Source organism: Phodopus roborovskii, unplaced genomic scaffold, assembly GCF_943737965.1.
Source record: "Phodopus roborovskii unplaced genomic scaffold, PHOROB, whole genome shotgun sequence".
NCBI lineage: Eukaryota > Metazoa > Chordata > Mammalia > Rodentia > Cricetidae > Phodopus > Phodopus roborovskii.
In genome coordinates, this window is record NW_026125295.1 from 19,605,311 (window position 1) to 19,629,497 (window position 24,187).

At 43.2% G+C, this 24,187-nt stretch overlaps 1 protein-coding gene across 1 annotated transcript in view; it reads left to right on the top strand.

Annotated features, from left to right (window-relative positions):
- The window catches only part of Ephb1 (EPH receptor B1), a 416,176-nt gene that overhangs the window by 306,688 nt on the left and 85,301 nt on the right, over positions 1-24,187 (top strand). The window contains exons 6-7 of the mRNA XM_051206222.1: positions 15,557-15,681; positions 23,241-23,403. Coding sequence (XP_051062179.1) covers positions 15,557-15,681; positions 23,241-23,403 — 288 coding nt within the window. The remainder of the gene's footprint in view (positions 1-15,556; positions 15,682-23,240; positions 23,404-24,187) is intronic.

The following is a 24,187-nucleotide window of genomic DNA, read 5'->3' on the forward strand; positions in this document are numbered from 1 at the left end:
CCTCCCTCCCTCCCTCCCTCCCTCCCTCCCTCCCTCCCTCCCTCCCTTCCCAAAGTCACAGGTTGTCTTATTCTCAGGAACTAGCACTTGTTTCTTCCTAAATTACTTCCTGGATAAAAAAAAACAGGCTGACAACAAGTTTCACATTTCAGAAAAGTCATTTCTCTTCTGGAATCTCTCTCTCTCTCTCTCTCTCTCTCTCTCTCTCTCTCTCTCTCTCTCTCTCTCTCTCTCTCTCTGTCTGTCTCCCACCTGTAGCCCAATTTTGTTTGCCTTCCCTGTCTCCAAACCTGTTCTTGCCTAGCACCTCTACCCTGACTTGGCTGGCATGTATATTTATTGCCTCAAAGGTATTTATAAAATAAATACCCGAGGCCACCACTGGATTGGCTCATGCTTCTCACACTTATCTTGTGGAGGAGCTGTGGCCAGGAATTGATTTGCATGTGTGAGCAGCTCTGGTTGCAGAAGAGGAGTTGCAGGTGGATGCCAAGTACCCAGCCTGACACAAGTGGTAGACCACACATGGCCCAGCCTCAGAACATTCGGAAAATTCATAATGTGAGGATTAAGATTCCTGATATGTGGCTGAAAAATACAAACTTCAAAGACATTGAGGCCTCCGGTTAGCTCAAGACCATAGAATAAGCAGAGGCCACGTTAGAATAGGGAGGGACCTGTCTCTCGGCATCATTGCAGGGCTCAGGATACCGCCCTCCTCCATTCCTGCTCGTTCTTGCTGTACTGGGCTGGGTCCCTGGGCTGCTTATTATTCCTTATCCCACCTTTTTTCACAGCTGTGGTCTATGGAGAAGAAGGCAAGTTGAGTCCAAGAACGACTGGGCTGGGAAATGCTATTCTAGACAGAGTACAGGAGGCTGTTATTTCCATATGCTCCAGCAATCCAATCCTAGGTTTACCCTCTAGAGAAAGGCTAGCATATGCCACACAGAAAACTGGTACATGAATGCTTGAAGAAGCATTATTTGTGTGTGTGTGTGTGTGTCTGTCTGTCTGTCTGTCTGTCTGTCTGTCTCTGTCTGACTATCTGTCTCTCTCTCTGTGTGTGAGCGTGTGTGTATGTCTGTCTTTCTGAGTGTGTATGTCTGTGTGTGTGTGTCTGTCTGTCTGTCTCTCTCTCTCTCCCTCTCTCTCTCTTTCTCTCTGTGTGTGTGTGTGCGTGTGTGTGTGAATATGTGTATAGGTGCATATGTGGATTGTAGGTTTTGTGGAGGCCAGAAGACAACCTCAGGTGTCATTCCTCAGGGTTTTTCCAATTTGTTTTTTGAGACAGAGTCTCTTTCTGGCCTGGAACTTGTCAGATAGGCCAGGTAGGACCTAGAAAGTTCTAGGTGTTTATCTGTCTCTGCCCTCCCCGCACTGGGGTTGTAAATGTATACCAGCACACCTGGAGTTTTGCTGGGGAGGTGGTTCTGGTTAAACTCAGCTCCTCATGCTTATAAGGCAACCACTTGAATAACAGAGCCATTTTCCCTGACCCTGAATTACTCTTTTTTATGATTAAAAAAAAAAACTTTTATATATGTATAGGATATATTATGATCATATTCACGCTCCATTATTCCCTTTTCTTTCTACTCTCCTGTTAACTTCCTTTTCCTTCTTCCCAATGGGTCCCTTTCATACCTCCCCATGTTGTATATGTGTGTGGGTGGGTGGGTGGGTGGAAGTCTTTTGCAGGTAGCTATACCTCCTGCATATTCTGTATCTGTGGCCATTCCTCATCCAAATGCCACATTTCATAGCATTGTTCTCCAACCTTGAGCTCTTTAAATTTTTCTGGCCTTCATCCACGTGCTCTCTGGGCCTTGGGGGGGGGGGGAGGGTGGTATAGTCCCATTTAGAGATGAGCATTGAAAGGTCATTTTTTTTTTCAGTATTTTGACCCATTGTGAGTCTTTGAATTAACTGTTGCCCAATACAAAACATAATCTTGCATGACCTAGGCTGAGATCAGGGTCAGTCTATGGGTATAAACATACACTCAGAAGTCAGTTCAGCTACACAAAACATCAGTAGTACATTCTTCCAGTGATCTGTGGCCTCCCATATGTAGGCTTTTGACCTACTTTACAACAACAGACAGTCGTTGTGTTCCCATCTGTAGAGTGACCCTCAAATTTAATTGAAAACTGTTTGGTTACCTACAAAACATTCTTGTCACTATTGTACCAGTGTATTCATCTTGCCTGTCTAGTCAGAACTACAGCACAGAGTCCACAGCTGGGAAAGCCTGCATTACCTGCATAACACCTTCTGGCACCATGAACTCTGGCCATCAGGAAGGATGCTGACAGCTCAGTGCCAGTATTATCTTAACAGCCCCAAGGTAGAAACAGCTCAAAAGGGAGTGCTTCAGTTAAAAGTGGTTAGTAGGTCTTGGGTTTACATAGTTCAGGCTGAGACAGCCATACCTCTCTGGGGAAAAATGGCCATGGTGAGGATCACCTCCTATGGGACAATCAAGAAAAATGATGCTACCATGCCCACAATGGGTTATTGTGAGGCTAGGATCCCTTTTTTATGTGTTTTCTGAGAAAACCCAGATATGAAGTCCTTTAGACTCAACAGACCATTCTCCCTTTGGAGACTTTGAAACCTTTCTCTTAAACTGAGTAAGTTAGAGGAAACTCAACAGCATACTGAGCTAGGAGAGATAGCCTGGAAACTGACCAGCCCTGGCAGGGCTCGCAGCCATTTGAGCAACACTGTTTTCTTTTTAGAAAAGATTTGGTGACCTTCAAAAAGTTCCAATGTCTTATTTGCATAACTTCTTCAAACATTATGCTTCAACAGAACAACTTAATTTTGAGTGGATTTGCAGTTTGCTTGTGAATGTACTTTAAAATTACATGTAAATAGTTTAATGTCTTGAAAGTGCATTAACACAGTAAACTTGTATCATTTGTTAGATCCCAAAGTGGATTATGGATAAACCTCTTGAAGGAATTATTTTGACCCAAAATCAATTAAGAGATTATGAAGTAATTTCTAATAAGCAAAGATAATGCATCAGAACTTAGTAATTATCATAGAAGCAAAGCACATTTACTTATTCTTATATTTTGCAATTGGAAATGACTGTCTGTTGGGAAATAGCAGTATTGAATAAGGGAACCAAAATAAGTAAGAAGCAAACCTTGAATGTGGTTGAATCTGTTGTTAAATTATGGGGTCGAGCACAAACCATTCAGGTGGCACTATCAAGGCTTCCACACATCTGGTCTCTAGGGTCTTTATATGGAATGATGAGCTTTTGAAGTAGATCCATGGCATCATCTCAGATGCCATAGAGTCATAAGCCTCACTGTCAACATTGGAACTGTTTGCAGAAATGGAAGCCTGGTCATTGCGATGCTTGACACCCATCTCTAGTACTGTTGACAGTGACCAATATTGGACTGGCACTTTTCCTGTGCTGTGACTCTGATCCTTTCCAACTTGCCTTGGGGCTACCTTATCTGCAATTTATCTACATCCCACTTGTCAGAACAGGCAAGAACATCCTGTGTACTTGCTATATTGTATAAGATGCCCTCTCTTGGATCTGCCTGCTACTAAGGCAACTGGGGAGTAAGATCTCCCAAAGTCTTCAGTAGCAAAAACAGAGACAAAGGTCTTCTCTCGATTGACTTGCCCTTGATTCTTCTCCATCCCAGAGCCACTCGACAACTGCTTTTACAGTCTTTTCCGATTCTTGCATCCTTATAAGCACTCTGGGTATGGGTTGCAGGCTCTCCTGGTGGATAGGGAACCCTGCAGATCTAACCTCTGTATTTTTCTAAGAAGAACTGCAGGGAAGTTTTGTTTCTGTTTAGATTTTTCTGAGAACCTCTTTTTAAGGCCAAATATCTTTACTGAGACTTCAGTACTTTCTTTCTAAATAGTCCCCAAACTAATTCTTTCTTCTTATCTTTTCTTTCTTTTTTTTTTTAAATGGCTCTTTTTTTTAAAAATTTGAATAATCTTGTGAACTCTTCATTTTCATTACTCCTGTCTCTTGGTAGAATGTTTAATTTACTCAAAAGCTTTGTGTGTTCTTGCAAAAGAGATTCTTTCCAGCATTCAGTAAAACCATTCATTCCTCTGAGGATTATGTAGAAAAGACTACCCTGGACTGACTGTTGAAATCAATGTTTGGGGGTGGGAGGGTCACAGGGGTTGCCTGCTAGAATTAATCTTCTCATCTGCCTTAGTTTTTCTAGAAGCTGGTGTTTGGATGAATGAATACCTGAGCTTATTTTTATTTTCTACTTGCCTGACGGTTTCATAGCTCATAAAAAAAAATCAGATTTAAGGGTGATGTTTGCCCTTAGAAAAGGTAAACCAAGTCCATAGTATAGGTACTGCTGATGGCAGAGACAGGCTATAAGCTGCCCCTAACTTTAATGCAGGGGGATAAAGAAATTCTCTGTTGCTTTCTCCAACATGCTAAGTCCCAGCATAATTGAAACATAAGACATTTAGAGTTCCTTGTATGGGACACACAGTTTTCCAAAGTACTTATGGCCATCAAGTCATCACTATGAGTCCAAGAAATGTTGACAGGGATGACCACAACCCCCTTCTTCCGGGCCTTGAAGTTGGTAGGTGATTGCTGGGGTGGCCTGTGCCATCTTTAGAAACAAGGGCAATCATGATTTGGGATATTGGTTGTTTCTCTGCCATGCCCTGTGGTTGTCTTTACAGTTTGACCCACCCCACCCCTCCTAAACTCCAAGAATCTCCAGAACTAGGTTTGATCTCTTTATTCTGACCCCAGTGATCAGAGCAGGCATGTCATAGTGTTTAACAAGTATGTGGAGTTTGGAATGAAGGTTTTTCTGAAGATTAGAGACATAGAGAAGAATCAAGCCCAGGTTTGGTGTCAGACTATTGGGATTAATCTTTCAAAACTTCAGTACACAAGAATATACAAAGTAATGGCATTTATTGTTACATATTTGTTCATGTACCTAAGATACTTTGATAACATTTATTCCCTGTTTATCCCTCTCATTTCTTCTTTCCCTTTTTACACTGGTCCTGTTCTTCTTCCAAAGTTCTTCACTCTTGTTTGCTTGCATTACCCTGATCACAGCATCACATATGAGATTCACTCTGTGAATTCTGTCTTTCTAAATGTGGCCTGGTTTTCTTAGTACAATGATTGCCAATTCAATCTATTGTCCTGAAAATGATATGATTCTGTTCTTTGTGGCTGAATAGTGTCCCCCTGTCCATTAGTGTTTGTGTGTGTGTGTGTGTGTGTGTGTGTGTGTGTGTGTGTGTGTGTCTGTGTGTGTGTGTGTGTGTGTGGTATGTACACATGCACATTATCTACTACTGACTGACTGCTTCTGATATATACACAGAAGTGAAGTGGCAATCTGGGTTGTATGTTTTTTTATTTTAGTTTCTTGAATAATTTGAAAAGCAGCTATACTATTGTACATTCCCACCAACAGTGTATGAGGCTTCCCCCACCTCATCCTTGCTAGCTTCTGTTGCTTTTGTTGCCCACTATTGTCATTCTGACTAGGGTGAATGGTAATTTCAATGTGCATTTGATTTGCATTTCCCCCATAGCCTAGGATGTCAAGTAGTTTTCATGTATTTATCCACCATCTATAGGCTATGTTGTCTTTTTAAAAGTATCTGCTGAGTTCAGTTGTCTATCTATTGATTAGATTATTTGTTCATTTGGCTCTGTATACTCAGTATCACCATCAGGTGAATAGCTGGCAAAGATTTTCTACCTTTGTGTGGGCTGCTTCTTCATTTTGCTGTTGTTTCTATTGATGTACAGAAACTTTGCAATTGGATGAATCCAATTTGTCAACCATTGCTATTCTCTTTTAGCTATGGAAGTTCTATCCTGGAAGCTGTTGCCTATGCTTGTATCTTCAAGGTTTCTGCTACATTTTCCTCTAGAAGTTTCAAATTTCAGGTCTTAAATTCATACAGTTTGGAAATGAATTTTGGGTAGAGTGAGAGGTGGGGCTCAAATTTCAGCCATCTACTTGAGGATGTACCATTTTCCCAACGCCATTAAAGACTGCCTTTTCTTTAACATTTATATTTTTCCCATCTCTGTCAAAATCTGCTTCTGTAGCTGTGTGGGTTTATTGCTGGTTATTTCTTCTACCTCATTGCTTTACAGGTCAATTTTAATGCCTATTCCATGCTGTTTTATTCATATGGCTCTGTAGTATAATATGAAATGGAGTGTTTCCATGCTTCTAGCATTTCTTGCTCAGGATGGCTTTGGCTATCTGGAAATTTTTACTTCCTTGTGAGCTTTAGGGTTTGGCTATTTCCCCCTAGTTCTATGAAGAACATCACTGGAATTTTGGTAAGGATTATACTTAACCTATGAAACACTTTCAGCAATATGGCTGTTTTCCATTACAAATCAATTCTGCTGACTCATGGGTACTTGGGGACATCTTTCCATCCTCTGGTGTCTTCTATTTCTTTCTTTTTCTTTCTTTCTTTCTTTCTTTCTTTTTTTTTTTTTTTTTTTTTTTTGGTGTCTCAGAGTTTTCATTACAAAAGTCTCCTGGGTTAGGTTTAGGTTTATTTCTAGATTTTTTTGTTGTGTTTATTGTTAATCCAGTTGTTTTCCTGATTTCTTTTTTAGTGAATTCATACTGGTATTTAGAGAATCTACTGATTTTTGTATGCAGATTTTGTATTCTGTCACTCAACTAAATTTTTAAATTAAATTTATAATCTTATTGTGGAGTCTTTCAGATAATTTGACTTCTTCTTTTCTAATTTCTCCCCTAATTTCTTCAATGGCTTACTGGTGTTTTAAAAGTATATTTTTCCATCACTGCATATTTGTGAAATACCTATAATTCCTCCTGCCAGTAATTTCTAGTTTTTTCCCCATTGAGAACTGCAAAGTTTGAAACAAATATTTCAGTATGTTTGTGTTTGTTGTACCTTGCTATGAGTCTTTGAAATAACCCCTTTGGGGGAAAGTTCCACAAGCTTCCAAGAAGAGTGTGTTTTGCATTTTTGGGGCATAGTATTCTGTAGATGTATGCTGATTCCATTTGATCCTCAGTGTGGTTATCTTTCCTGTTTCTTTGTTGATTTTTGCTTTAGATAGCCATCTATTGGAGAGAATAGAATACCAAAGTCACCTGCTGTGTCAGCCATTTTTGTCACTGCAAAAATGTCTTAGGAAGATCACTTTAAGGAGAAAATGCTTCTTCCTACTTATCCTTTAACAGGCTTCAATCCATGTTTTATTTGCTTCCCTGCTGTGAGCCTGTGGTGAAACAAGATACCAAGGCAACAGGAAGGCATGGTAGAAGAAAGCTGCTCACTTCCTGATAACCAAGACGCAGAGAGACAGGAAGGGGCCACAGACAATATATTCCCTTCTAAGATATATCCTAGTGATCTTCTCTGACCAGGCCCACATGCCAATAATGCCATCAGGTTATTACTCCACCAGTGGGCTAATCTGTTGAGTAGGTCAGAGGCTTGCTGGTTTACTCACATCTCAGTAGCATTACCCAGCTAGTGGCAAACCTTTAAGTGCATGACCCTTCAAGGGAAATTTAGTAGACAAACCACAACACCCATTATTATTGTATTGATCCCCATTTGTATATTTATGGACAAGATATGAATATCAATGTGTATATATTTACACCATTATATCTTCTTAGTATAATGTGTCCTTTATCAATATATATGTCATTTGTCTTTTCTAGTTTCAGGTTGAGGTCTGCTTTGTTGGATATAGGAATAACCACTTCTGCTTGCATTCACATTCTATGTGCTGGGTATATAACATTTTATCCATTTACTTTCAGTTTGTGTATTTCTTTGGCAATGTGGTGAGTTTCTTGCAGGTGGTAAGTAGTTGGGTCTTGTTTTGTCAACTAATAGGCCACTCTTCTTTGTCTAACTGGAGAATTAAAACTGTTTATATTCAGGAGTACTATCAAAAAGAATGTTCTATTTCCTATTGTTTTCTGTAAGATTTGATTCCATCTCAACTCCTATTTTCTCATCTGGTATTAGGATTCTTATTCTTTCTTGTGTCCTCTGAGCTCTGCTCATCTTCTTTTACTGTGAGGTGGACTTCTAAATATCTCCTGTAATGCTGACTTAGTGTCATGAATTGCTTTAGTCCCTGTTCATCTAGAAGGTCTTTATTTCTCCTTCTGTCCTGAATGCTAAAAAGGAGGAAGTATTAAAAAGAGGGAAAACAAAAAGGAGAAGAAAATCAAATAAAAGGTTTTAGAATGTAAATAGCAAAGATGAGAATGAAAAAAGAAAATAACCTAGTGAAAGAATTTAGAGAAGGAATTGGAAAAAGATTAAGATTTTTCTCTTTATTTCACCCCTTTTCTTTTCTCTTCTCTCTTCCTTCCTTCCTTTTTCTTTTCCTTCTTTCTTTAGAGGCAGAGTCTATGGCTCAGATTGGCCTTGAACTCACTAAATAGGGAAAGATGACTGAGATGGCCTTAAACTCTTTGCCTTTCTGTTGTAATTTCTAAAAAGCAGCTTGAGAGAGAAAGACACCATGCAACAGAGTTCAAGCAGAGGGGTTTCTTATTAGGGGCAAAGGACCATACAATGGGGAAAAGGGAAGGGGAAGACCAGCCTCTGGGGACAGGAGCAGTGAGAGAGAAGAAAGAGAGGGAGAGAAAGAAAGAGAGATAGGGGGATGGGAGGTGGGCAGGGCCCTTTTAAAAGGGAATATAGTGAATGTGCACAGGCGGTACTCTTGGTGGCAACAGCTGAGGGTATATCCTGGCAGAACTCCAAAGGCAGGCCAGTACAAATGCCAGAATACTAACACTTTCTGCCTCTTACTCCTGGGTCAGAATTATAGTGTTGTACCATCATATCCAGTTTTATGTGGTGCTGGAGAATGAACCTATATATTCTTATGGTAAGAGAGCATTCTACCAACTGAGATACAGCTATAGCCTAAGGATTAAATATTTAAAAGCAGGGGGTGGGGTGGGGGGTGAAAAACAGATACACATTTCAATCTAAGCAGGCATGACAAAAAGTTTTAATCAAAACAAAAAACAAAACAAAAAAACCCTGTAAGTTTCCTTCTGCCATGTGAATTGTGCCATGTGAACTGTGCCGTGTGAAGGCAGAAAGGGCAGTTCTGTGCATGCTTTGGAAAAAGCACGGATTCTGCATGGTCTGTTTTTCTCTGCTTCCCTTTTGTTCACCCACCAACTGGGTATGTCGACAGAACCATTTGTAACTCCTGGTCACAGGGAGGTGCCATCTGTCAATCAGCCAGATCCACACAGGGTTCATGTACCATGTACATTTGGATGGCTGCCCTGTCACTGGCTGCTGTTACACAGGACTCTGTGTATGTTTGAATGGCGGGGAAAACAGTATGGAGTTGCAACCATCAACTCTGAAGCATGGATAGCAAGAGATTCTGTCCTAAAGTCTGGTTTCCAATGCTCTGATAAAATACTGACCAAACCAACTTGGGGGAAAAAATGGTTCATTTACACTTGCACTTCCAGGTAAACGTTTCCTCACAGAGAGAACTCAGAGCAGAAGCTCAAGGCAGGAAGCTGGAGACAGGAACTAAAGGAAAGACATGGGGAATGCTGCTTACTGGCTTGCTCTCCATGGCTTCTTAGCTCGCTCCTTTGTGTAACTCAGGACCACCAGTCCAAGGGTGGAGCCACTCACAGTAGACTGGCCTCTCCCACACCAATCACCTATAAATAAAATGCCCCATAGACATGCCCATGGGCCAATCCAATAGAATCCCACAGTTGAGAGTCTTTATCCCTAGGTCACCTTATTTTGTGTCAAGTTGTCATAACCTAAGCAGCACAGATCTCGTGACCCTCTCCTCAGGTCTGTTCAGAAACTTAGCTCCTGGAGGCAGTTACTTGAAGGGACAGACTGCTGCCTGCACCTTCCCTTGCAAATTGATTGTCTAAACTGGCCTGAACCTTTGTTCCCTTCTATTTGACTCAGCTTGGTATGGCTTTCCACTTCGTGGAACTCTTACTTTTTTTCATCATTATTGTTGTTGTTATTTAATTATGATTATTTAATTTTTGAAGGTTTCATTGCAAGATCCTGACTGATCTGAAACTCACTATGTAGGCCCAAGCGGCCTAGAACTTGCATCAATCCTCCTGCTCAGTCCCTTGAGGGTTGGGATTTCAGGTGGCTCTGTCATTTTAAGGTTGCCAGACTGGCTCTCTGGCCTGCACTTGGTCATGACTTTGTTCCCAGACACAGGAAAATAATGGAACCTTTGATTCTTCCAACAGTGAGCCCAAGCAAGACCTGATCAAGATGACTTTCCAACAACTACACATTGTGATGCTAAGAGAGCTCCCTGCATGCCTGTCTTCTATGCAGGTTCTGATTCTTACACCACCACCACCACCACCACCACCACCACCCCCACCCCCCCCACCCCACCCCCGCTCAGCAGGGTCTCTGCATGGTGCCTAGGCCTACTGTATTTTCTTCCTCCCATCTCTGCCTTCTGCAAATAGCCACTGAGCTCAGTCCTGGGATGCTCTTTCTTACCCTCTGTTTTGCCTTCCAAAGCCTCTGAGATTTTTAAAGTCTACTTACAGAAAAACATTAGTGTCTTTTTGTCACCACCCACCTCAAGAAGTAGCTGCTCTTCTGCGTTTGATTCTATTCCCAGAGAGGATGACCATCACTCTGTGCTTCCAATCTGCCATCTTGCAGTCATCCATCTTTTTTTTTTTTTTTTTTTTTTTTTTGAAACAATCTCATATATCACAGGCTGGTCTTGAACTCATTATGTAGCCAAGGATGACCTTGAACTTTTGATCCTTTGGCCCCTACGATCCCAAAAAGTGGCATTGTAGATGTGTAGCATCATACTTATTTTTCCGCAGTGCTAGAGATTGACCCCAGAGCTTGGTGCGTATCCAGGGAGCACTCTACCAACTGACCTATATTCCCAGCTCTGAGTCTTCTAGTATTAATAGATGATATTTTATCTCTGGAGAGACAGGGATCCTAAAAACCTGTCAATTCCTGAAACCAACACTGTGTAGACTGTGTTTCCGCACGGTCTGCAAAGGGAGTATGAATGTCTAGTTGTGGTAGCTGTTAACAGCAGCCCTTCAGCTGTCCCTGTCTGGGGTCACACTGGGACCCACTGAAACTTGGAGCAACTCTGAGAGACTGTGCCACTTTCTGAACTACCTTTACCACCTCACATAGTTCTGCGAAGGATGGCAGGATCTTGAGCAAGGTGAATGTGTGCCATCCAAATGGTTAACCACAGAGGCTAAATCATGGGTTCCGTTCCAGTTTCATTGTACCCGACTTAGCAGTAAGAGTTAACATATTTGGTACCCCAGTATGCTTCCTTCTGCTTGGTTTCCAGGGTAATCACACTTTTCGGGCTTTCCTTCTCCTCCATTGGCTTTACTTGCGCAGGGCCCTTTGCTCTTTTCTCCTCATTCCCTACATCTTAACACATCCACTCCACTAGTTATGTTCAGGATCTGTCACTTCAACTCCTTTCTGATTTATTGAAATACTAATAGCACCAACTTTACCCACATATCTCCCCTGCCTGGTGTCTACACGGGACATCTTAGACGCCTGAAAAGTAATGTGTTCGAAGTGGAACACCTGGTCTGTCCTCCCACAGGCCTTCTATTGATGTCGCCTTCATCTCAGTTGATGGCAGCCTTGCCCCTGGCTGTTCCAAACAAAAACCTTGCAGTCATTTCTAATTCTCTTTCTTCTATATCCAGCATCTATGGAGACATTCCCAATGCCAGTATTCCTCAACTTGGGAGGGGACTACATCCCCATGACATTGCCACTGAGTTGGAGGTACAATAAATCAAAATTACATTGTGCATGATTTTTCCAGGAGAGACAAATCTCTGATCACTCTAGAGAGGCTATATATAATAGACCAAAGGGGTAACCCCACTCAACACTAGTTCAGTGCATCAGTGACTTCATTTGGGGTTACCAAGGAACATGGTGCGTCAAAGGCAGCTGCACCACAGAAAAGCCAACCCTGGCATGGGTGACAACTGATGAAACTACAGTCCCTGGAGCTCCCTGAACGACTTGCAGGCAGCTCCGCCAGACAGAGTCTCATCTCTCCAGAAATTGTTATTACTTGTATAAACTTGGGAAATGGCCTTGTGAGTCTTGTCATTTTCTAAGCTTCCTGGGGCTTCTATGTTTTATGAGCTTTCCACATCTTATGAGGCTCCCGCCTCTCTCCAGGAAGGAATGGTTTCCTGGTACAATATAGCTACGTCACAACATTTATTTCAGCTAACACCAAGTTTAGGCCAACCTAACTGAAATGTGCTCAAAACAGTAGCCTATAGTTGGGAAGAGTTATCTAATGTAGAACCTAGTTTATAGCAATATATCAAACATCTCATATAGCTTAATAAATTGATGAAACAGCTCTGTCCCAAACCAAACATAGCATTCTCTCTCTCTCTCCCTCTCTCTCTCTCTCTATCTCTCTCTCTCAAGGTGATCTGATAACTGTGGATGATGGACTAGTCACTGTGTGTTTACATGGATGTGGCTCATTGTTGCTGCCCAGCATCAACAGAGTATTGTAGCTGCTGTTTCTAGGTTGGGAAAGGTTCAAAATCAGAACTGCTAAATAAGAATCACTTTTTTCAACATGGTAGAGTTGAGGAAGCAAAGTCAAGGCATCATTAAGTTGGGGGCTGTTTCTGTATAAGCTCTGGCCACTCTGTTGTTGGAGTCTGATCTCACAACAGTGGCTTTATGATAGGTATTTGTGCTTTTGTCTGGCCCACACCTTCTGTTTGAACCACAGAAGATGATACTGTTGTCACACAAGTCACTTTGAATAGAAGCCAAAGGCCCTTCCCCTTGGCCATGATGCCTTCATGTCAGACACTTTAGCTGTTTCTTCACAAATTCCTACCCTCTTCTCCCACCTCTTCTTCCCCGACTTCATTTTCCCACTTAATATCTTTTATGTATTTCCTTGTTTGTTTGTTATGTCTAGACTCTGAATCCCTCCAGTTAGAGAGTAGGGAAAGGAATTTTTCTTTGTTCATGAATGTATGTCTAGAACCTAAATGAGCAACTACTCAGCAGATACAATTAAATGGTAACTATTTAACAAAGCTGGGCTATAATACCAAGGGAGGAGAGAAAATGCATTTCAGTTGAGATGAGGATAAAAAGTTCTTTTAACTTGTTAGATAAGTAGATCAAATTTAACAACATAAAAAAATACCATAAAAAGCAAAGAAGGATTATACATCTCCACAACAGAAACCCAAGTCTACAGACATGGTAAGAGAGAACATACCTCAGGGAAATCTAGAGATTATAGGTGACTCTAACTTCAGGACTGAACAATACAGACATGTTTTGCCCCAAAGGCTAATAGTTAAATTAATAGAATGCACAAAATGTGGTAGATATTAAGTTTAAACTGAACTTGTAGTGCAGACAATGGGAGAGAATTGGACTGACGCCTCTATCTCATGTCTACAGGGGCTTAGGTAACATGGTAAGAGCTATTGCAGGTAGCAGCATGTCTTGCTATGGCAGAAATATTTGTAGCAGCTGACCATTCTTTATAGCAGGGAACACTCAAGTATAATCTGACTTGTTCTTTAGATATTTGACATGTGCAACAAGGAATGATCTAGACTACTTTAGTTTGGAGAGGTGAGACCAAGGAAAAGAAGACAGATTTGAGATATGGATAAATAAGATACATAAATAATGACAGTTACAGAAGCACAGAGCAGGGTGTCCCAGCAGGACACTTAGCAGCAAGTATTTGGTAGGGACATTTTAAGGGGAGCCATCAGACCACAATGATCATCCAATTCTAGTGAAAGAGGGAAGGAAGGAAGGGAGGGAGGGAAGAAGGAAGGAGAGAGGGAAGACTGGGCAGGAGGAATTTGGCACACCTGTCCTATTATCATGAAGCCTTGGAAAGATTGTTGTGGAATCTTTGATTAGGAGTACCTATTAGGGGAACCCACATTTTGCAGGGATGGGCCAGCTACTTGGTGATTAGCTGGGACTCTGATGGAAGCAAGCCTCTGTGTAAACACAGTGGCACCCACATCTGAGGGCCTTAGTTAGTTACAACTCTAGGAGTAGGAGCTTAGAGAGGTGCATTGTTACAGCTAACACATGGTGTCTAATAGGCTTTGTGCAAACTGACCTCCAAAGTCCCAGAGGACACTCTGATGCTAAGGACTCGTGGTAGCATTTCCCACAATTCTAATTCTGTATGCTTCACACAGCTGGGAGCAACTTTAGAATGATGCTCTGCTTCCCCTTCCTTGGCACAGACTGACTTTAGTCAGTGCTAGAGTCCGATGAACTGTGGGGAAGTCCATGCCTTCCCCCTTGCGTGATCTGCTAGCTCTGCTCTGTAATTCCAGGTCTTGGAGGGAATCTATTAACTTAAATTGAGGATAGTAAATGTCACTCAGCCGTGGTCCCCAGAGAAACCCTTGTAAAGTGGAGTTCGAGTGAGGAAATGACCTTCATCACAGCAGAAGTGGCAGGACTAAACAAAACAGCCCCTGAGCAGAGTGCAGACTGAGCCTCATCCATTACCCCCGTCTTCCCTTAGGAAGACAGCCCTCATTTATTATTTCCAGACTGTTTTCATTTTACTTACACCGTGTGAAAAATGTTGAATCGGGACATAAATATTATTTCCTAACAGAAATTTCATAATCACCTCTGCTGATCTTGGAATTATTAGCCTGTTCCTAAACATTTGCTTTGTGTATCATTTCTTCGTTTGCATCTGTGAGTTCTTCACTGCAAATGTTCTCATTTGGAGGGTTCTGACAGCGGCTATGTTGCAGCTCTGTGTTCCTGTCTTCATGAGGGATGCTACCTCCTTTCTTTTTGAAGTACACTAAAATCTCACATGCAGTACCAGAAAGAAATATTTGCTGGAATGTCCCTTTCTATTGTACAATTACTTTGCACTAATCAGTTCTCTTGCTGTTTTCTCTTACCCCAGGTTCTCTGCCCTGCAGTAGCTTAGCCCATTACTGCATCACTGAGGGCACTCCAGCACCTTGTGCTTTCCTGTCTCTTCCTCCTATTCTACCCATTCTCTCTTATTTTGGACTGATTTTAAAGTGTGTGTGTTGACATATATGCCACAGTACACACATGAAGGTCAAAGGACAAGTTCATGGGGTTAGTTCTCTCATCCCACTTTTATGCCAGATTTGGGGATTGAACTCAAGTTGTCAGGCTTTCACAGCAAGCGCCTATACCCACTAAGCTGTATCGCTCGCCCTTGTATACATTCTTTTTTCTTCTGTACCATAGATATACTACATCCACTCCAGCCCTGCTCACATGTGGTTTCCTCTGCTAAATTATCATCTTCTGCAGGTGCATCCAGTTCTGCTAATGAGAAAGCACAGGCATCAAACCCAATCACCTCTTTCTATTCATCTCCCAAAGATAAGTACTTCTCCCATATTGAGTATCTCTTTGGCTACCCCATCTCTTCTTCTCTCCACAGCCCCCTCCACTGTCCCCATCATGCACCAGGTCAGTGCCACCATGAGGAGCATCACTTTGTCATGGCCTCAGCCGGAGCAGCCCAATGGAATCATCCTGGACTATGAGATCCGGTACTATGAGAAGGTGAGCAAGCTTTAACCTCAGGCTTCTAAGGCCAAGCCAACATTGTTCCATGGGTGTGGCCAGGGGAAGGCAAAAGGAGACAGGCAGGAGGAAACCCATAGGGAGGAAGAATTGGGTGCTGGAGGGCAGGGATTCCCTAAGGAGAAAACCAGGCCTGCTTGCCTAGGCTCTCTCTGCACTGACCTGGGAGAGAGCCTTTAAACTCATGATAGTGAACTGCAGCATTTATAAAAACCCTCTGAAAATACAGCACTTCCTAACTAACCCAACACAATGTTTAGAAAAACAGCAGATGCATTTGTTTATTTGTTGAAGAGTTTGATCTCGATACTATTTGGTAGGTCCTATTCTAGGATATGTTAGTGATTTCTGCCATCAGGAGTCATGCTTCCCAAAACAGGGAGACAGACTAAACAATAAACATACAAAATATGGAAATGATTAGCATATTAAAAATAGTAGCATAAAAAATATAGATGATCTGGAAAGATCCTGGAAAGGAAGAGGTATTTTGTGAACAAGCCTGATATCCTGAGTTTGATATCTAGAATCCAAATAAAGGTTGAAAGAGAAAACCAACTCCTGTAAGTTGCCCTCTGGCCTCTACACACATACAGTGGCACATATACACCCCCACATCACATTCACACAGAGACACACCAAAATAATAAACTTTTAAAAGTTAAAAGGGGCAGGGGGACAGAGCAGATGAATGGCTTAGTAAAGGCCAGGCAGGGATAAGTAAAGTGCTCATAGCCTCTTGGAGAAGACGAGACCTCTTTCAGTATCTGAGAAAGTAAAGTTATGAAGCAGTTATCTCAGTGAGGGAAGAATGGTAGAGTCTAAAATGCCATCACAGCTGTGACTCCAGGAGTAGAAGCAGATGAGAACACCTGGAATGATATGAGCAGTTGGAACTAGTAGAGAGCTTATTACGAGGGAAGCCAACATGTTAAGCTGTAATGAATCAAGCTTTACTACTGAGTAAGGCAGGAAGCCACTGAAGGTTTAAGAGCAGAGGAGGGACAGGATGTGACTGATATTCTGAACATCGTTCAAGCTGTAAATAGGCCCTGCTAGATCCATAATCATCTGTCAGGAAGATAGATATTTGAAATGGAGCATCAACCACGAGCTGTTGAAATTAGCTGGCTCCTAGATATACTGTATACACTGTAGGAAGAGTTAACGGGATTCTAAGTTGGATGGGTTGAGAGAGGCCTTTGAGAACGATGCAGGCAACGTCGACTGAGGAGGAGACCTCTGTAAGTAGTGGATATTGGGATGAAAGAAGAGCAGAAGTTCAGCTCTGTGGCTAAAATGCCTGTAAGAAAGCCAGGTAGAGGCGTAGAATAGGAAACTGGTGACCCGATGCAGAAGATAACTCTTAATTTGGAATCATGAGAGGGAATAGGATGTACATGGTATTAAAACCCTTTGTCTAGGTGAGGTCATCCACTGGGTAGTTGGATATAGAGAGAATCAGGGATGAAGACCTCACAGCCCTGCAGAGAGGAAAGATGAACGGCAAAACAGCACCATATTACAAGCAAAGGCCTGATTTCCAGCACCCTGACAAGCCACTGTGGTCCTGTGATTTAACCATTGCAGGGCACAGCTTTTGTGAAATGGTAGCAGTTTTACATCCCTGAAAATAGAGTGCAGCCCAGTGTAGGTCACCAGTCTTACCTATGGGGAGGTGTGCTCCTTGACATCATGGTAACAACTGCAACTGCCAGTAAGGCTAATGAGATAACATTCAGTTGTGTTTAGAGAACACTGGCCTTCATAGACAGTTGATTCAGAACATTCAATGAACTGGGGGTAATTTTAACTCATTTGTCTTAGTTATGGTAATCATTGCTGAATCATGAAATGCCATGATCAAAAGCAACGTGGGGAGGAAAGGGTTTATTTGGCTTATACTTCCACATCACAGTCAGTCACTGAAGGAAGTCAGGACAGGAACTCACTCAGGGCTAGAACCTGAAGGCAGGAGCTGATGCAGGGGCCATGGAGGAGTGCTGCTTACTGGCTTGCTCATTATGGCTTGCTCAGCCCAATTTTTTAGAGAACACAGGACCACCAGCCCAGGGGTGTCCCAATCCACAATGGGCTGAGCCCTCCCCATTAATCACTAATTAAGAAAATGCTTTATAACTAGATCTTATGGAAGCATTTTCTTATCGAGGTTCTCTCCTTTCAGATGACTCTATCTTGTGTTAAGTTGACATAAAACTAGCCAGGACAACATTATACCCAATTTAATTCAAAGTTAGGGATCTATTTGTACAAAAAACAAAAAATGAGGAGGGGGAGATAATAAGGCAAGAATCAATCTTCCAAGGAGTTTGGACACTGATTTCATCCTGTAGCAAAGTTGACCAGAAGTTCCACCAAATTACACTTATCAGTTTACTGTGCAGTGTATGCATTTCCATATTCAACACCTTTTACACTACATGTGATCTTGAAGCCCTGTTGAAATTATACTTCATCTGAGAAGAAGAATTTCCCTAAGATGTGCCCATTTGGTGCCTGGGCTTATTTATTAAGACTTGACACTTTTTTCATATTCTAGTGTGTTCAGTACCATTATATGACTGCTTTGGACAAAGAAGTATACATAAAGAGAATAAAAATAAGCAAAAACACTCCCATAGGTCAATCATACAGCAAAGCAGGTGGCGGTGTTGGCAAGGGGCTGAGTGTTTTGGTGCCTGTACTGAGATATCCAGCCCACCTGCACCTGTTGTAGTGACCACGCCCATTGGGGTGTGGGGACAGATATGGGGGTGACCTGGGGGGACTAGGTCTGGGGTCCAGGACCCCAGTTTGCTCTCTTGCTTCCTGATCGGAGACAGAGAGCATCAATGCAACAAGTGAGGGCGGGGTGGATATCTCATTCCAGGTGCCAACCGCTCTGCCTCTCCCTTACCTCCTATGGACAGGGCAGACACTTTGGTGGGCTGCTGTGATGAGGTCAAGTGCTCGACATAACCTGGGATCACATCTATGTGGCTCATGCCTCTGTGCCTTGGCATCCTATTCTCCAGCTCAGCCCAGCTCAGCCTCTGCCACTGACTGCATTTCCATTCAAATCTCCTCCCCTTGCAGTACTGTAATTAACCTCAGCTTCTTAGGCTATGAAGGACATTAGTCTCCCCTTTAGGCCTTCCCCTTGCTTCTCATTAATTCATACTAATTATTAACACACACATACGCATAACACTCAGTGCCTGAGGCAGTTTGCACACCTCAGTGGAGCATGTTATTGTCCTTCCTCCAGAGGATGGGATGCTTTTCTTGGGAACACAGAGGATTCTTTGCCTAGTCATTGACCACCCTTGAGCATATGAGAATAGACCTCTTCTTTACTTACAAAGGGTTGAACTGCAAAATCCATTGCATTGCCTTGACCGTTTCCAGTATGACTAAGAAAAAGACATTAGCCTGTAAAGGCTTTTTGAAATAATAACCAAAATGGTAATTCATCATATATTGAGTACCTATTATATTCCAAATACACACAGATATATTAGTTCTGATCCTTAAAAGAAATACACTCATAAGCCACTTATAATCAGTTATAGATGATGGAACTAAATCACATAAAGGCTAAATGACAGCAATGACCACACAGGTCACATATAGGGAGTCACACAACCAAATTACAGACATTTTTATTATATTTCAATGCTGAAAACTTCTGGGATTATATGAATTCATCATCTATGCTCAGGATTTCTGTATCAGAGTAACTCCTGAAATATAATACTGGGTTGTAATATTAAACACAAAGGCATCTAAGGAAAATGGATGATTGTCATGTCTGGTTCACCAACACAAATAGAATCCAGCCCAGTAGATGTCTTGGATCCAATCCAAAGAAATAAAATGCCCTATTCCCCCATCCTGAGCCACCTCCTCTCCCTGTGGATGTCCCATTCCCTTCATCTGAACCAGGAGTCATAATATCAGGAAAGCAGCCACAAGCAGCATAGCAGGAGATGGGTGTGGCTGTGTACAATAGCACTTTATTTATAAGGCAAGTGGCTGGCGCATTGGAGGTAGTTTTGCAACCTCTGACAGCTCCCCTGTGGGTCTCCTGCCCAATATGACTCTCAGCCTGTGCTGGGAACACTTTTCCACTTCAGTTTTGTGTATCGAACCAGTGAGGCTCTGCATTCCCCCAGCAGTTCATTAATAGAGAGCTCAGATCAGAGGACTAAGGACACACCCTATGCCTCTCCCATGTTCATCTATTTCTCCATCTCAGTATATTCCCATTCATCATTCTCTCTTGTTGACTGTCTTGTAGCACTTTTCACTCCTGTTAGTGCATGTAGGCAAACCATGGGGGGGCAGCATCTACGTCTGCCCTCAGCTGTCTTTATGATTAAGTGTTTGGATCTCTCCAGCACTTCAAAACAACTGTCTGAGCTAGGGCCAGTTGGTTTAGGTTGGGAGCATTTCTACTCTTCAGATTTCAAGATCTTACAGAAATGCTTCTAGACCTAAGCAATGCCTTGTACTCAGCTGATGGTAAGTGTGCCATTTGCTCATTCCCTTAGCACTGGCGACCCCCAGACAGTGAGGAGCTGGCATGCTGGGGGTGGGGTAGAGAGATAATGGAGACATAACCACTGCCCTCAGTAACTGTGCCCTCCATCTTCACATACTTATAATCAAACCAGTCATAAGCAACCTTGCTCATCGCTCTCACTCATTTGTCTGGAATTGATTAATGACTTGGCAAAGAACAAGAACCGATGCCCATTTTAATCACTGAACCGCTTCAAGAGTGTGTGGACTGGAAAACGATTATGGGCTAACATTTGGTCCTCACCATCCAAATGCCAATATATCAAAACACTCTTCCCCCCAGCAAGCGCCACCCAATCAATGCATTACTCATCTCAAGCAGTGCGTGGTCCCATCTGATTCCAGCTCAAGTGGAGAAGTCAGGCAGCTGCCTGCATTTGTAGCAATGGTGTTTTCTTCTTATTCACAACTCGATGAGGTGATGCTCATAGTTTCTGATCTCTTGTCTTCAGTGAGTCAAAACAGTAATTAGCAAGTTCTAGATGGCATCCCTTCTACAGTGAACAGCCTTCCATCTGCTGCTCAGTTCCTCAGGGGAATCCTCTTCAGCCCCTGCTGTCCAAGTAGATGCAAAGGCCAGCGAGAAGTTCCTTTCCAGACAATGTTTCCCCAGGATTCAGTGGCCAGCCCCTTCATTAGGGCCTTTGTGTAACTTCCTGGAAGCAGGGGCTGATGCAGAGGACATGGAGTGGTGCTGCTTACTGAGTTGTTCTTCATGGCTTGCTCAGCTTGCTTTCTTATAAAACTTGAGACCACCTGCCCAGGGGTGGCCTCACCTACAATGCGCTGGGCCCTCCCCATCAATCACTAATTAAGGAAATGCTCCATAGGCTTGCCTTCAACCCTGATCTAATGGAAGCCTTTTCTTAATTGAGTCTACCTCCTCTCAGATGACTTTAGCTAATGTCAAGTTGACACAAAACTAGGCAATACACTTCTCATGCGCCTCAGCCCTTTCGGACCTTCTTTTAGTCTGTTTTATTCTGTTCTTGATCTCCAGTTACCAATGCAATATGGTTGATCTCTTTCGTCTGTATGATGGTACCTATGCTACTCTTTCCTGATTGCTTCTCAATAGCTCTCTCACCCAAATCTGGGCTTGGTTACTTTTGAAACATCCCCACAGCCCCTCTCCCACGGCCAGTTTCCATCTGCCACAACACACAGTTAACACTGCTGTCATCTGTGTGTCTTCCAATCCATTCCACAGAGTGTCTCCACAGAAGAGACCAACCACTCTTTGGACCCATAGCTCATACACACCCATCTATACAACATCCTGATGGGCTGGCCAGATGAGAGAATCCAGTGGGGGGGGGGGATTTGCTTTTACAAAGCACAGTTCTACATAGTTTAGGAAAATGGGAGTTTCTTCTTTTGTGCTAGTTTACTTCCCCATGTTTCCCCCCTGGGATTTGGCTGAGCATGTGGGTTGTAGAATCACCATGTGCGCCTTTCTCTCATTTGTGTCCTTGCCTCTTGAACCACTCAGTTCCCAGATCTGAACAGGAGGTTGGGGGTTGCTCTGTTTTCAGTGATCCCAGCCTCTTCATTTTCAATGAAGTCATCATGCCCCAAGATTCACTGTGCATACAGAAGGGCCAAACTCTAAGCTTTTGTTCTTGCACACCAAGCAGTAGCTCAGCATCCTTGCAAAGAAAAGATATGCTCACATTTGGAAATAGAGACCAGGCTGATGTATAGGGTGCTAAGGGTGAGCTGTAAACAGCAAGGACAGTAATAAAGAGCCTGTGTGCAGGGGAAGTGAAATAGGACTCCCTAGGGAGGAGATGCTGGGGGGGGGGTGAGCTTAAATAACCTGCAGGAAACAGGATCATTTCAGACTGCAGAAATAACCTCTAGCAAAATGCTGGTTCCTTGGGGGTGTGGTTCCCAGAGGAATATTAAGACCAAGGCTTTAAGGGAACATGAGTGATTAGAGCTGGTTTCATCCTGAAGGGCATGGTTGTCCAAGTCTAGAAGTTTCCTTTCCATCTGATGACAATTAAAGCAGGGGCCCTTTAAGACAAGAACCTTGACATTGGACAAATGTCACGTGGGTGGGAAGCATCAGAAGGGATGGGAGACTACTAAAGTCCAGTCCCCAGTGTGTTGTTAAACACGATCAGCAGCTAGAAGATGAAGTGATGCTTTAAAGGTACCCATGGTTGGAAGAGCCAGAGGGAAAAACAATGCACACAAGTCTCTGCACACTAGAGACATGGATCTGGCAGATGAGACTGTGGAGAACAGGGATCAGGTATTAGAGAGAGACAGGCAGGAGGATAGCTTGATCCCTGGTATTGGTGGAAGGGATGAGGACCCAGGGTGAAGGGACATGTTGTCCTTGGTGCTGACTGATGGTAGGGAGTTAGAACATGGATATTCAGATAAGGCCAAGAGAAGGCAGAAGCAGGTGTGAGAGACAATCTAGAATGACCCCAGCTACTTCAGCAGAATGGAGACAAAGCCCTTTACTGAACACTTGGAGGAACCTGAGGAGTCATCTAGAACAGTAATTGTACAGAATAGCCAGTAGATCTGTAGCAGGGAGAGAATGCACTGCACCTCAGCAGAAACAGAGGCAGGCAATCGGCACGCGGAGGCTGCAAAGCTTGCCATTGTTGAGGTCAGAGATGTGATGGAATTTGCAAAGCTGAAAGGAGCTGTTATTTTACATGTGAACCCAGAGGGAGGGCTGGGGCATAGGCAGAAAATCTCTATGAACTCCCTCCCGATCAGGCAGAGGGAGCTCAACTCTTTCCTCAGATTTCTTTCTTCAATGTGTCCCCACCCATGGCTAAAGCTGACTCTTCATTCCCTTGGCCTGGGCAGGCTGTCCTCATTCAGAGAAAGACACTTCTGCAGAAGGTTTAAGACCCAGAACTGATAGGACCGAGTGCCCTCACAGAGCTGCCTGGTGACCCTTTTCCCTTCCCTTGTCTCTCCTTTAGGAGCACAATGAGTTCAACTCTTCCATGGCCAGGAGCCAGACCAACACGGCCCGAATTGATGGGCTACGACCCGGCATGGTGTATGTGGTCCAGGTGCGCGCCCGAACTGTGGCTGGCTATGGCAAGTTCAGTGGCAAGATGTGCTTCCAGACCCTGACAGATGGTAAGGCAGGTGTGTGTGTGTGTGGGGGGGGCGTGTTGGGAGTGAAAATGGCAAAGGCACATGGCAGGCAATGGTGGGAAAAAGAAAAGCAACTCCATAGAAACTTGTGTGATACTTGTCCCACTAGAGTAGTGATGTGTGTTCCTTTAGTAGGACTTGCCTCCCAGGAGGGCCATGTAGACCGTTTTGGTACATGCCAACTCTGTGGTCTGGTCTCTGTGTCTCTCAGCACGTGAATGGATGCCTTGGAAGGGTACCCCATGTGGATCTACACACTGTGTTTCTGCATCTTCCCAATAGTGAGATACCATATGTTTCACAGAGGGTCCAGGGGCCTGTACTGCCTCCTTCTCACCTTTATATCCTCTATGCTTGGACTCTGGAACCGAGCTCACTGTCTCCAGCAGGAGACAAAAAAAAAAAAAAAAAAAAAAAAAAAAGAGGAGACAAATGTTTGGGCCATGTGTTCAGGATCTCAGAATATTGTGGTCACTGTCACTCAGGACCTGCTCAGGTATTTTCAGTGAGGGGGGGAGAGGGAGGGAGGAAGGGAAGGAGAGAGGAAGAGAAGGAGGGAGGGAGGGAGAGAGAGAGATTCTCTCTCTGTTTTCAGTCCATCCTCCTGAACAACTTCTCTCACTGTGACAAAATACCTGACAGAAATAACAGAAGAAGAGTTCCATCTTGGTGCACAGTTGGGTGACATACAGTGGGAAGTCATGGTTGCAGGACCCGAGGCAGCTGCATACACAGTAGCCACAGTCAGGAGACAGGAAGAGATGGA